Consider the following 13,585-nt stretch of genomic DNA (forward strand, 5'->3'; position numbering starts at 1 on the left):
ATCGGAAGGCGCACCTCTATGGTGATGTGGCCAGTGGTGGCAAAAGGAAATAGAGGGACAAGAGAGCGGGTTGAAACCAGAAAATGGCAAAAAAATGTCTTCCGAAGAAGAAACCGTTCAAGATCAAAGTTCCATCCTTATGCAGGGGAAATGCTAATCTTCTCTGTATCTTTTTTCATTTATCAAGTGACCCTCGGACGGTTGCCCGTCCGTGGTCAACTCAGTGGGTTTTGCCATTACTATATTTATACAGCCTGCAGATCATTATCAGTGGTGATTATGGCGTAGTCACGGGACCGATTATGCAGCCATTTCGCGTCAATCATTGGTACCAGTACCAATCTGCTCTGCATGTATAGGCAATTACCAACTGCGTATTAGTGATTGGCCTGTGTCTACTCAAAACACTAGCCCCTGTATCTGAACACATTAGGGAATCAACCCTTTCAACACTGGACCTGAGTTGTTGAGGAATGGCATACACTTTGTTTTTAAGTCCAACAAATTACCCGTTGCCGGTGGCTGCGCACAGTGCTATTGCCGCAGCGTCTGCCCCCTAATCAGTGCTACAAGCTCAGTGCTGTTGGTGCCGGTGGATGATTGCCTTTGGGCTTGGCTATTGTTTTTCCTCATTTTATTTATCTTTCAAGCATAGTTCAAAGCCTAGGATACCCACGCGCAAAACAGGCACCAGCATGACCTCAAGTGCATTAAATCATCAAAGAAACTGCACTGGCACTAGTAACGGGCACGCCGTATACAAATCTGGAAGTTATCAAGTGGTGTTCACCAATGATATCGACAGCAGTGACTTGCCTGTGGAAGTAACTTTGGTGCAGCAGCCAGTGTCGACTTCTTCGCAGGTACAGGAAGAGGCAGGCATTAGTACCACAGGCACGCTGATGACCACTGATACTGCGGACAAGGAGCAGCGTGGACAGACTCGCAGGGTTGTACGAGACCGATCATCATCAGAGGTCTATTGCCAGGCAGGATATTGACCGGCCGCTGCTGATCGTCGCAGGCGCCGGATCTGGCAAGACCAACACACTGTGTACTCGGGCTATCGAGATGATCAAGCAGGGAGTGGCGGCTGAGACCATCATGGTCATCACGTTCACGAATAAGGCTGCAGGTGAGCTGAGTGAGCGCATTGGTAAGCTCATGGAGGCTAATGGAATGAAGGGTGCATCGCCACCACATTCATCAACCTTCCACTCGTGGTGCTACAAACTCATAAGGGAGTATTATGTTAAGCTGGGACTATCAGAGGCCCCAGATATTGTTACTGAGGATGGTGATCTCAAGCTCGCACTCCATCTTGGGTTTGTCTTGCTCGACGACTGCCACATGCTGGTTCAGTGCGAAACCATGCTCGCTATCCCGCCTCCAGACAGCGGTGATGGCCCAGGTGGACAGGGCATGATCCTGAAAAAGGACCGCCTGAGGCGCTGGGATGCTGTCAAGGCGCAGGCAACCGACAGACTGGACTGGCAGGAGCCTCCTGCGGATCCAGCACCGGATGGTGGCGTGGAGCAGAATGTTAGAACTAAGCTCAACAGCACCATGCTGAAAAGCGACTTCGCAGCCCATTCTGTGCTGTACCACTTCCTGCGCGGCCATTTCCACAGGATCAGAGGGCTCCGTGACATCACTGCCAGACCACTTGCTCGTCCGCTGCATCCTCCCGGCCATTCTGGCTTCGCACAGTCCGATGCTTACTATGCATATCATTTGGGATTTGTTCAATCCAGCAAGACGCGCGGATACCTGGCTACGAGCTACGACATCCAGAAGCGGTCCATGATCGAGGCGTACAATGCGGTTCTGCGTATGGCTAACGTGGTGGACTATGATGACATGTTGGCAATGGCCAACGACGTGCTCAAGAGCCCGACCATCCTGCAGATCACACGCGAAAAGTACAGGTACCTGCTGATCGACGAGTTCCAGGATCTTAACACAGTGCAGATGGATCTGGTCATGCTCCTGCAGAAGGACGCTGGCCGCGTCACAGCAGTCGGCGACGAGCGACAGAGCATCTATGGCTTCCGTGGTGCCACATGCAAAAGCAACTTTAGCAGGTTCCTGGAAAACTTTGTTGATGCCAATATGGCCAACACCAACAATGTGCCCAGAAGCCTCGTTGGAAGCATGGAGTCGCTAGTCATCAACTACCGGTCGCACCGGAGCATCGTTGACCTAGGCAATATCGTTGCTACTGCTGTGAATACCAATAGCGAGAATCTGCTGACGCGGCTGCGTGTTCCGTTGCAGGTACAGCCGTCTGTGCCCATGATGCCTGTGGTGGTATCTAGCAGCGAGACTGCGGAATCTGAGGCCAGATTGATAGCAGGGAAGATCCGGTCGCTAGTCCACTCCAGAGCGTGCCAACCAAAGGATATCGCGGTGCTGTTCCGGGCCCTCAAGCTAAAGCGCCACCGGCCGTCAGCCTGCCTGGAAATCGAGCTACTGGATCTAGGGATTCCATATGTCATCCGTGGCGGTGCATCGTTCATTGGAGGCGCATCTGTTCAGAACCTTCTGGCGCCGCTGAGGCTAATGGTTGATCGCACAGATGACGCTGCCATGCGTACTTGCCTCAGTGAGTTTGTACCGAATATTGGACCAAGGTTCATAGAGCGCATCTGTGCCATGGAGCCTGACGCTAGCGGCGACAGTAGTGTGTACGGAAAGGCAGAGCGTGTTCTGGACACGAAAGTGCTACCGAAACATGCACGGGCCAGCCTGAAGCAGTTCATGGATACCATCGGGCAGTGGGATCAGGGCATAGGTGAAATGACGCTGCAAGAGCTTGTGTCCACTGTCTGCTGCGAGTACGCCGTTGATGGCCTCGCCATGGCCATGGCGGAGCTTAGCATCACCAGTGCTAGGAGGTCCAGGAGCGATGGGTCTGGCAGCGAGCAGAACTTTGGCCAAAAATCCATCACCACGATGCTGCGCAATACCGTCGCTATCTTTTTCTCTGGACGCGTCCAAGGCGCTGCCGCGGTGAAACTGCGGTTCAAGGACAGCGACATGTGCTCACACGCGATGCTGCGTGCGTTCCTGGCCTATGTGTCACTGATGGCCGGGATTTCCAAGGACACTAGCTGGGCAGGCGTGGATGCGGTGGTTATTTCGACTGTGCACCAGGCAAAGGGCCTGGAGTGGGAGCACGTATTCATTTCGAACTTCAACGAGGGTACATTCCCGATGAAGTACCGTGGTGACCCAGATGCGGTGACGGCCCGACTAGACCGCCCTGTGGAAGAAGCAGACTCGGCTGAGAAAAACTACTATAACGAGGAAAGCAATATTGCATACGTCGCCATCACACGGGCCAAGCGCGGTCTTTATATTTCGGTTATTGAGACTAATCCGTTCTACGGGATGGCCAGGTCATCTGGAGTCAGGGCTGTACCGTCACGATACTTACCCGTGGCCATGTGGCCGCTAAAGTAGAGCAGGAAATGCTGACCAGGGTGTTACTGTCATGTTTCAACTTTGTATATCAGTACAGCACTTTCCCAATTAGAGGCACTTCGGTATTATTCCTGTTGACTCTTAGCGGTCGTATCCATCTCGGCGGATTTTGGAACACGTATGCATCTTGCGATCTATCTGGTAGCACTGCTGGTGCCAAGAATATACCATACCCGATATTTGTAGTATAAAACCAGCAACCAAACACCAGTCTTCCAACATCTACCCAGTATCAGCACTCAATAGCTTCAACAGTCGCATTAACATTCCATTTAAGCACGTTTTAAAATGATTACTTATTCCGTCTCTCTCGCCATCATTTCTGCTCTGGCCGCGCTTGCGCAATCTGCCAGTGCTACGGCCGGCCCTCAGCCCGAGCTTACCCGCCGCCAGTTCTACGGTGCCTGGGGCTGGTATCCCGGCTATACAGCCGCCTTTGGAATCCCGGGAGTAACCTCTGCACTGGCATTTCCAGCTGTGAACAGTGCTGTGGTTTCCTCGGCCACATCTGCTTCGACCGTTCCATTTGTCGATCCGGTTGCAGCTGCATCGGTTGCAGCTCCCGTTGTTCCGTTTCTGGCCAAGCGCCAGTGGCGATATGGCGGCTATGGCGGCTATGGCGGCTATGGCGGGTACAGTGGGTACGACGGATGGGGCTGGGGGTTCCCACTTGTGAGTTCGTTCAGCAACGTGTTTGACCGTGCCTCTAACCGCGCCAACTTCAACGAAAACACCTTATATAGCAACAACATTAACGCCAACCAGGCAAACGATGCTGTTCACTCCAACATCAGCAGCTTTGTTTCGGGATAAACAGCGTTCCATTTAGATAAAACTCTAGCCGTCCAGAATATACGCATGAACCTGCCACCATCTGTCGCAATGCCATGTCGTTAGCATGATAGTCGTAGTGTTCGTGACATCCAGTTGGGAGTATGCTTGCTTTTGCAGCATCTATACAGCATGGCTTTGGAATAGGCCTCACTCCATAATCCTAAAGCTGGTGTTGCTGAAAGCCAATACACGAAAAACAGCGGGTCTGCATTGGATCTAGCCTGCCTGCCCTCCCCCTTGTATAATAGTCCTGCACACCCATGCTCAAGCACCTCAGTTTCATGCAACAGATCCGGAGGCATACCTCCACGAAAGCAGGCGCAGCATGCATGCGCAAGAAGCGGCACCAGTGGCTGCCAGCCGAAGACGCGCAGTTGCTGAGCATAGCCAAAAAGCACAAGCACCCATGGAAGACAGCCAAGCAGCAGATGGACCTGGGCATTGGACACATGAACTACCGGCGGCGATACGAGGTTCTGACCGGCCAGAACCATGGCATATGGACCCTGGCCGAAGTAAGGAAGCTGCAGAGCACGATCAATGAGCTGAAGCACGATGGGCACCGCGAGGGCTCGTACGGCTGGTGGGTGCTGGTGGCCGAGCGGCTGGGCACTGGCCGGACGCCGCGCGCCTGCAACATGCGGTGGAACAACGCAGTCAAGCTCCTGCGCGGCACCAAGCAGTCGCCGGTGATTCTCTTGGGCAAGCGCATCAACGAGTGGAGCGAATCCGAGAAGGCGCGGCTGCGGGACGCCATCCGGGCAATCACAGAGACACAGGGTGACAGCACCCAGGCTGTGGCCGAGCGTGAGCCCTGGCTGGTGTTCTCTGTCGATGTCCCCTGGACACTGCCTATGGGGTTCTGGATGCGGGTCGCGGACATGGTGGGCACACGCACAGCACAGCAGTGCCGCACAGCGTGGGAGGCACAGTGCAATGCCTGGCCACGCATGTCGGTGGGCGAGATCCGCACGATGATGGCGGCAGTGCGTGAGCATGGGCGGCGGTGGGAGTTCATCCGGGCACACTATCTCCCACATGTGTCGGCAGCCAAGATGCGTGCGCTAGACCTGCAGTGGCATGCGCTGCAAAGGACATGCAGGCATGATCTGCTGTCGCTGGACCCAGACGAGGTGCTGGTCGACTATGATGGGGGAAAGTCGGCGCTGCGACGCACTGGCACAGACGGGCTCTACGACCCACACGGCAGCCTCCAGCGGATCGCAGTCAGCAACAGAATGTCCGACATGATGCCGTTCCGGCTGGCTTTCCATGACGTCAACAGCAAGCCCAGACGGAATAGGCCCAGGGTGAATGCAAACTGGATCATCGAAGCGAGCAGGCGCGAGAAACTGCCGTTTGCGCTGATGCACAGTGTCGAGCTGTATGAGAAGGTGCTGCGCGCGGAGAACAGACACAAAGGCGATTGGGCTGCAGTCGGCAAGGAGCTGAACCTAGCGCCAGCTGCATGCTACAACCTTGCCAGGCGGATCTCAGAGCTGCTGCCAACTGTCAGCTTTGTGCCTCCCGATGAGGTCGATATCGAGGTCCTTGCTCATCAACATCCAGCTAAGGAAAAAAACTATATACCATAACCATCATGCTATTTGATGGAAGTGTATATTCTAAAAGCGATATGCGCGCAGCTACATGTGTCCACATTCTCGTATATAATTCTAATGGAAGAAGAAACACAAAAGCGCAAGGCCCGGCTGGCCGCACTACGCACCTCGCATCAAAAGCTCACTGCGCAGCGCCCTTCCTCGCAGCCAGCAACAGGAATCCGAGACGGTCGAAACGATCGAAACAGACACCAAGGATCTGATCACGGAGGCACTTAGTGAGAGACAGGCGGCGGCAGAGGAGACTGACATTTCGGCGATAGCACCAAAGCGGGCCAACTGGGACTTGAAGCGCGATTTGCAGAAACAGCTCGATAGGCTGAAGCCGCAGAATGACCTGGCAGTGGCCAACTTGATCCGCAGGCGTGTGCAACAGTCAGATGACGGTGTCGATCTGGCAGCAGCAGTTGAAGCGCATGCGAAGAGCGCAATGAGCAATGTAGAGTAGATTTTTTTATTTTTCGTTGGGTTGCTTATCTATGTTGGAGGACCACATGATTGGCGCTTTGGACAATGTGACTTGCAGGCAGGTGGAGTGGGGTGCTTAATATATAGGGATGCGTCCCCGATGCATGCATGAGTTGTCCATCTCGGAGTCCCCTTTTTGTTCTGCATTGACAGGTGGTTCCGGGTGGATGTGGAGAGTCTTGGCTGTCGGTATTAAAAAGATATTTGGTAGAGCATTCTCTTATGCACAGCTCTCCGCACGCCTATCGATTTGATTCTGCTTTGAGGTGCGGACTCCAGCCGGAATTTGAGCACGCACGAAAAAAAAAGGGGCTATCTGTGTATCATGCAGAGGGCTTGCAGAGAGGAGAGAAATAGTTTAGAATACCAAGAAAAGACATTAGATGTTTACTGACGGTCACGGTCGACAGTCATGGCAACGATGGCAGCACCGACACCGGAGCCATCCTTGGCCAGGCTGAGCTTGAGCCTGTTGTCGACAAAGTCGTCGCCCAGGAAGACACGAGAGACATCGTACAGATCCTTCTCAAAGCTAGGGTAGAACTGGTACATGGAGCCGTCAATACCGACGTGGATCGGGTTCTTGAGCATGTCAGGGCGGGCCAGCAGCACAGCAGACATGGCGGCGGCGGACAGACGGACACCGCGGGTACCGATCATGACGCAGACGTTCTTGACGATCTTGCGGTCGAGCAGAGTGGTGGTAGGGATGTCCAGGGTGCTCTCGAGAACAGTGCGGACAGTGTCGAGCTCAGCAGACTCATCAGCAACGATCTCCGACATGTAGGCGGTATCGAAGGTGTACGACTTGTTGACAATGTCCGAGGAGCGACCGCCGAACAGCAAGCGCTGGTCGACGAGCGACAGCAGGGCATTGCGGGTGACCTCACCGAGGAACAGGCCCGAAATCATCTTCTCAAAGACCTGCAGGCCGTGGTTGGGCGACTTGCGGTTGAGCTTGTTGTCATGCATGGTGTAGGGCAGGACCTCGGTGGCGTTGTCGAACGCTCCCCACTCGAGGTTGACGACCATCTCGCCCTTGCGGTCGGGGCCGTCCCACTTGCCAATGTTCTCCAGGTCCTCCCAGTACGCGGCATTGGTACCAGTGCCGAAGATGATGCCCATCTGGGTGTCGGGGTGCGAGTAGCCCGAGGTCATCAGGGTTCCGACAGTGTCGTTCAGCACGGCGACAACCTCAACGGCGATGTGGTGGCGCTGGAAGGCCGACTGGGTGAGGTTGACGACGTCGCGGCCGACCGAGTTGGGCACGGTAAAGCCCTTGTTCCACATAGGACAGGTTGCCCGAGGCAATACCAGTCTGGAAGATCGGGAACGAGAAGGTGTAGCCGCAGGGGATTGCGCGCTTGCCGGGGGCGGGGCGCAGATCGTGCTCCTCCAGGAACACGCCAACGCACTCGGCGACAAAGTCCCACAGGCGCTCGGCCTTGGCCTCCTGCGTGATGGTGAACTTCTGCTGGACCAGGTTGTAGGTGGTGTCGCCGTTCAGGGTCACCTGGCAGACACGCAGGTTGGTGCCGCCGAGGTCGAGGGCGAGGTAGGTGCCCTTCTCCTCACCGGTGGGGACGGCCGCGCACGAACGTCGGGATCATCGGCAGCGCGTTCGGGTCGTCGCGGACAAGGCCGGCCTTCATCGAGGCGTGGAAGCCCTTGATGATCTCGCGGATCTTGTCGTCGGTAACGGCGAAGCCCTTGGCCATGCTGGTCAGCGCAGCGTTGAGCTCCTCGGAGCCCTCGCTCAGGAGGTAGGGAGTGACAAAGGCGTCAATGGTGTTAGTGTCGACCATGACTACAGGGGGTGATAATGGGTGGGGGATAGAGGTATGGAGAGAGATAGAAAAACCCAGTTGTTGGTACAAGAGGAATATAGGAGACAGAGAGGATTATGAGGTATTCGCTGTTTGGGCAAAGGGGCCCGGCCGGTGGTCCTTTTATAATCTCACCGAACCCTGCTGCAATGGCAAACAGCAGATTCTTTCTGGTTCGCTAGGAGGAGGGGGCAGCGTGTCTGTGCTTGCACAGGCTCGGGCTGCTTTTGCCTGCCAGCCACGCATTTTTCTCTCCTGGCGCATTTGCACCCAATCATGGCCCAGGCCGGTTTGCGGATGGTCGATCCCATTCTCTCGAGGAAAAAAGCATCCAATTTGCGTCAGGCCATGCCGCAAGCAGTGGAGTGGTTTCCACTGCCTATCCAGCTAAAAGCACCTGTTTTCTGCCCTGTGGGCAGATTGCGATTTTCGCACTGGCATAGCACGCTTTTCGCTGTTCCCGTGAAATTGCCCGGGTGATTGTCAGAAGGGGCGGCATACGCTGGAATGGCAGGAACCACATGCTGTGCTGGTGCCCATTACGCGCAGCTTCGAGAAAACATCTTATCGCACACAGCTTACCCGGGCCCGTGTGTAAAACAGCTGCGTATCCAATCCTTCCCAAAAGCCGGCCGATGACTGGCGGGCCGAGGTGCCGTTAGAAGAAGGTGGTTCGAGCACTTAAAAGCAGATCCACTGGATAGAGGGTGCGATGGGAGATATATTTGGAAAAAGCTGGTGAGGGTAGGATGGCGTCTATAGTTACAGTAGAAAATAGGTTGTTTCACTAGGCGTCTGCGGCATCGTCGTCGTCCATCTTGTCGCTGATGTTCATTCGACTGAACCCGCCAACGCTGGCCACAGACACGCCACTCCGCGATCGGGTCCTGGTGCTGATGACAGGACATGCACCAGCAGTCATGGTTGGCGAATAGCTCCCTTGGCTTGGGAATGCGACCGGTCCGCAACGGCGTCGACGAGCTCCCGCTGCGAACCGAGATCTGGGCCCGTAGCCCAGACGGCGACATTGCGATTCGCTTGTACGGATGGGGGCCAGGGCGAGCCGGACTCGGCACGAGCCGAGCCACTATCGTCTCTTTTCCGCTTTGCTGACATCGGCTGGGAGCTGCTTGATGAGCTGGTGGACATCAAATTTGGGCTGCCAGGCGACACAGTCATTGAACTGGCACGTGACGCCCTCCGTCTCGTCTCGTCCTGATGCGGCGACCTCAGCCATTCGTGGACGTTATTGTGCCGCATCGTCCTGGTAATCTGGGCCTCGTGTGCCATCTCCGCCGCCAGCGGCCGGTCCTCCTCTACCAGGCTCAGCAGCCTCACAAAGGCCTTGTTTCGCGGCACATTCAGCGACATGCGGCGGGCGAGCGCCGGTGGCTCCTCGCGCTTGACGCCCAGCATCCCGTCAACCATGGACTGCGCGCCGCTGTTGTCCCAGTCGTCCATGGTGGAATCGATATCGGCGTCGTCCGAGTCGTCCATATCCAGCGTGTCAGGGTCGATTGGCAGTCCCTGGGTGATGCTGCGGTTCGCGCTTTCTGCAAGAGATGCTCGCGTGCGTCGTCGCGTCTGGCATGCTGCAGTCCCAGGAGCTGGTGGATGAGTCGGCGCTGCCGGGAGTGTTCGGAATGCCCTGCATGCTGAGTGTGCGCTGGTGCCGGAACCGCGAGTGCTGGAAGGCCGTGGGTCGCGGCTGTGTGGTGACCCAGAGCATGGGCGCTGGCGTGGCGATGCGGCTCAGCATAGTGGGTGCGGACATGGATATGGTCGATTTTTCGGCGGGCTGCGGGCTTTGTGCAATGTCGACAGCCATAGGGCTGGCAAATGTGGTGGGAAGCTGCTCTGCGTCTTGCATTTGGTACAATGAGAATATTATAATAGAGGGTAGAAAAAAAGCGTGCAGCGGGAGAGGGGGTAGGGGGAAGAGCGTTTTTTGAAAGGCGCAAAGGCTGGGAGGCTGATTCCTGCTCAAAAAAAAAGGATGAGCTCTCAGTGCCAAAAAGTGCCTTCATAAATAGCTTGTTTCCACTGTGGAATTCAGACTGGCTGCAGAATAGTGAGAGAACTGTATTCTTCCATACCACAAAATGAATAGCTCGCAGAAGGGAGAGTCTAGTAAAACGCAGCGAATCCCGACGCCAGCAGCAGCAGCGAGCCTTGCGCTGAGCAGCCTGCTGCTCGCAGCACCCGACGTCCTGGTTGTTGAGGGGCTATCGCTGGCAAACGTGCTGGTAGATGTGCTCTTGTAGGAAACTTTGTTGATGGAAGCCACGGCCTTGAAGACATCGCCGACATCATAAAAGTCCATAGTGACATAGTTCGGGAAGTGGCCAGCCTCCTGGCACAGGTTCACCTGGTCCAGAATGCTCGACTCGGTATTCACTGATGATGCCGAGCTGGGATCTGGCCGCTGCACCTGCGTCGTTCCAAATGGGTAATTGGCGTAAACAAAATGGTTCATCACCCAGAGCGGACGCACAGCTGTGTTCGGCGCGCACGTGAACTGGGTGTTGACGGGCACCTCAAACGATGTCTGAACCACATAGTCCTTGTCGTACAGCAGCCAGGGCACAGCCGTGGTGTCAGTACGGACGTCGGTGAAGACCACTAGGCGCTTGTTGGAGCTGATCATAGACTCGAGCGCTGGCCATGCAGTGTTGTTCGAGGGCGCATAGGCCATCGAATCGAGCCCGGCCGAGGTAAACTGCGCGCCAATTTGGTTGGCAGAAAAGTTATCGTCGTTTTCAATGAAAATCGTGATGACCTCGTTCGGATTGGCATCCATAAAGGTCTTGAAGTTCTTCAGCTCATCCACCATCGGCCCGTCGTTCAAAAGCATACAGGTCGTGTGGCAGAGGTACGGATCCGAGGACGACGAGCCAGAGGCGCTGCTGGTGGCTGCTGGCGCCGGGTTGCTGGCGCCTATCAGGGTCGCATCGCGTCTGCTCAGCTTCCGTGAGCTCTGCAAGTGAATATCAAGCATGAACGCGCGCACTCCGGCGTCCAGCTGCGTCTTGATATCGTGATTCTGATTTGCCGCAATGTTGTCCCCGTGTGCATACGAGTTATGCGTTGTGGCAAACGCAACATCGCTGTACTTTTTGGCACACAGCTCAGAGTAGCCGTTGCACTCCTTGCTGCTGCGCTTGCTGTTCTGGGGCATGCGCTTGTGCTCTGCTGGGAGTCGCGCGATGCGTGCTGGTGCCGTGGATCCAACCACAGCTGATGTAAGTGCGAGGAGCAGGACAAGACTGGCCTTCATTATCATAAAGAATGTAAAAAAAATAATGCGAGAGTTGAAAACAAAAACAAAAAGGCGAGTTCCTTCAAGACCAAAGGGTGTTTAAATATTCGTGTGCAACGTGCGCTCCGCAAGGTGCTGAGGGGATCCAAGTGTGAGCAAATAGCCCAATTGGTTGCGCGCAAGAGGGGCCGCTGAGCGGAATGTGGTGGAGATTGCACGCGGGTATGGATTCGCCCGCAAAACAAAAAACATCTAAAAATACGTCAGAACACTTGAGTTGGGTGATTTATTCTTGGCACTGGTGGGTGCTCTGACTTGCCTTTCCACCCACCACATACCTGGAATGTGGGAGCACTGCGTGCCACACAAAGAGCCATGTTCCAGCATAATAAAGACGGGACAAAGTAAAAAAAAGCAGCAGGGGTCGTCCGCAAAGACAATCATAGAGCCTTGCAGAATATGATGTCAGAAAATCCGGGTCTCGCTGGGGTTTTAGGTTCCTTTGCGTGCAGTCCATCAGAGCTTTCCCTGCTTGGGCGCACAAATATAACATCGGCTCGGTGCTCAACCGAGTTCCTAGAAATGATCCATTGCATATGCGCCACCATTTGCTGCAGAGCCAAGGCTTTCATTACTCGGTTGTAGTTTTTTTTTTTGCAAATCTCGCTTGTCAGCCTAGCAATTCCATCTCTGGTTGAAGACACTGAGAGATACAAACCTGAATTAAAAGCGGATAGGCTGCTATTTTCAATTCCCTGCAGCCTCCTTGTTCTGTGTTTTGTGCAAGCTCGGCAGTGGCAGCCCCACATTCGGTCTAGTGCCCATGCAATTTACACACTAAAGTAGCACAGGAATGTCTGTATTTGCCTGGTATTCTACTATTAATTTCGGTGGTTTCAAATACGCAACCGCAAAAACGTTGGTCGGAAACAGGGGCAGCTGTTGGGCGAGCAAGCAGTTGAGTGTACTTACGAGCAGGGGGCATAATACGCAAGAAAGAAGCAAGCATGGATATGTATGCAGCACACACACACACACACACACACACACACACACACACCACTTGTAAGCAGCAATGTTCATATTAGCATTGCAAATGTTGAATAATTGATATTGGAACACAGACTCAAGGTGAAACTTGCTGGATATATTCACTCTTATTCTAGCCTTCAAATCTGACGCTATATCAGACCCGGGTCATCAAAATCGAAGCCCGGATATATGCGGTTGCCAGACGGCCTAGTCTCCATGCGTTGAATCCGGTCCCTGTCTGTCCCTTTCAAAGCATCTGTATCTTTTTTGGCTTCGTCAGACACCGCAAGGGTTTCTCTATCGAGTTTACTGCCAGCACTGGTAATCCCGGTTCGCTTGGTAGAATTGAAGATACTGGCCAGCAGCAGGGTGTAGAGTGCAGCTATTGATCTCAGACGCATGGTGTCTTGACCCTTGAGGATTGCTGGTGTCCATGTTCATTAGATACAGAACCTCAATAGTCGACATCACTGACATAGCCCAACTCGTTAACATTGCTGTCTATCCAGTGCCAACGTCGCCAGCTGCAGTTTTGGGGGATTTGTGGATCGACTGAATCGCTTCAGCAGATGGTAAACTCGAAGTCAGCCAAGTCTAGCTCTTTCAAAATATCCGCACCTATGCAGGGCGGCCTTTGCACCACCGGCATATGAGTTGCATGCTGTAAAGGCCCCTTATCGAGAACTGGACTGAGTGATACTTAACCACCAGGGGACTATTTTTCAGATTAGTATTCAAAATTTTCAACTTTATCGATATTATTCATTTCAAGTGCCACGTTAAAAGTGATAGATTCAATAATGTAAATAGCTGCAGTCTTGATGGCTATATTTAACAGCTAATCACATGGTGTTTGAATCCTTCATTCATACCTGCCCACTCCATGTGGCTATTTTTGAATTCAGATTCTTGATGTCTCTGGCTAGGCTGAAACAGACATAGCCGCTGTCCTCAGTGCTGTTTCTCGTTTGACTTTTCCGATATATTTACTAAATTTTTCTCATACTCGAGAAAACCACGCAACCAATTGTTGCAGGTGTTCAGCAGGCGGACCTATC

The 13,585-nt window shown here is 54.0% G+C and overlaps 6 protein-coding genes across 6 annotated transcripts; 4 read left to right on the top strand and 2 right to left on the bottom strand.

Annotated features, from left to right (window-relative positions):
- Window positions 1-642: 642 nt before the first annotated feature.
- Window positions 643-3,465, top strand: DL89DRAFT_285694 (P-loop containing nucleoside triphosphate hydrolase protein; the record flags this gene model as incomplete). The annotated part of the gene is made up of 2 exons (XM_040889833.1): window positions 643-953; window positions 976-3,465. Exons 1-2 carry the CDS (start codon window positions 696-698, stop codon window positions 3,463-3,465), a joined length of 2,748 nt encoding a protein of 915 aa, XP_040740937.1. The 5' UTR covers window positions 643-695.
- Window positions 3,466-3,774: 309 nt separating this feature from the next.
- On the top strand, window positions 3,775-4,299 carry DL89DRAFT_259559 (uncharacterized protein; the record flags this gene model as incomplete). Its single annotated transcript, XM_040885700.1, has 1 exon — window positions 3,775-4,299. The coding sequence occupies one exon, from the start codon at window positions 3,775-3,777 to the stop codon at window positions 4,297-4,299; it is 525 nt and encodes a 174-aa protein (XP_040740938.1).
- A 1,241-nt stretch (window positions 4,300-5,540) lies between these two features.
- DL89DRAFT_269464 (uncharacterized protein) lies at window positions 5,541-5,893 on the top strand (the record flags this gene model as incomplete). The annotated part of the gene is made up of 1 exon (XM_040888308.1): window positions 5,541-5,893. A coding segment is annotated over exon 1 (335 nt), but the record flags the coding sequence as incomplete, so codon positions are not given.
- A 221-nt stretch (window positions 5,894-6,114) lies between these two features.
- On the top strand, window positions 6,115-6,327 carry DL89DRAFT_208545 (uncharacterized protein; the record flags this gene model as incomplete). The annotated part of the gene is made up of 1 exon (XM_040884139.1): window positions 6,115-6,327. A coding segment is annotated over one exon (213 nt), but the record flags the coding sequence as incomplete, so codon positions are not given.
- An 85-nt stretch (window positions 6,328-6,412) lies between these two features.
- On the bottom strand, window positions 6,413-8,334 carry DL89DRAFT_269465 (uncharacterized protein). The gene is made up of 3 exons (XM_040888309.1): window positions 8,006-8,334; window positions 7,816-7,980; window positions 6,413-7,688 (listed from the first exon to the last, which is right to left on the bottom strand). Exons 1-3 carry the CDS (start codon window positions 8,213-8,215, stop codon window positions 6,798-6,800), a joined length of 1,266 nt encoding a protein of 421 aa, XP_040740941.1. The 5' UTR covers window positions 8,216-8,334; the 3' UTR covers window positions 6,413-6,797.
- Window positions 8,335-8,943: 609 nt separating this feature from the next.
- DL89DRAFT_324427 (PLC-like phosphodiesterase) lies at window positions 8,944-11,881 on the bottom strand. Its single transcript, XM_040891451.1, has 5 exons — window positions 10,389-11,881; window positions 9,916-10,091; window positions 9,351-9,884; window positions 9,149-9,304; window positions 8,944-9,108 (listed from the first exon to the last, which is right to left on the bottom strand). Exons 1-5 carry the CDS (start codon window positions 11,517-11,519, stop codon window positions 9,024-9,026), a joined length of 2,082 nt encoding a protein of 693 aa, XP_040740942.1. The 5' UTR covers window positions 11,520-11,881; the 3' UTR covers window positions 8,944-9,023.
- Between the last annotated feature and the right edge of the window lie 1,704 nt (window positions 11,882-13,585).

The sequence above is a fragment of the Linderina pennispora genome (genome assembly GCF_002104995.1).
Source record: "Linderina pennispora strain ATCC 12442 chromosome Unknown DL89scaffold_13, whole genome shotgun sequence".
Classification (NCBI taxonomy): Eukaryota; Fungi; Kickxellomycota; class Kickxellomycetes; order Kickxellales; family Kickxellaceae; genus Linderina; species Linderina pennispora.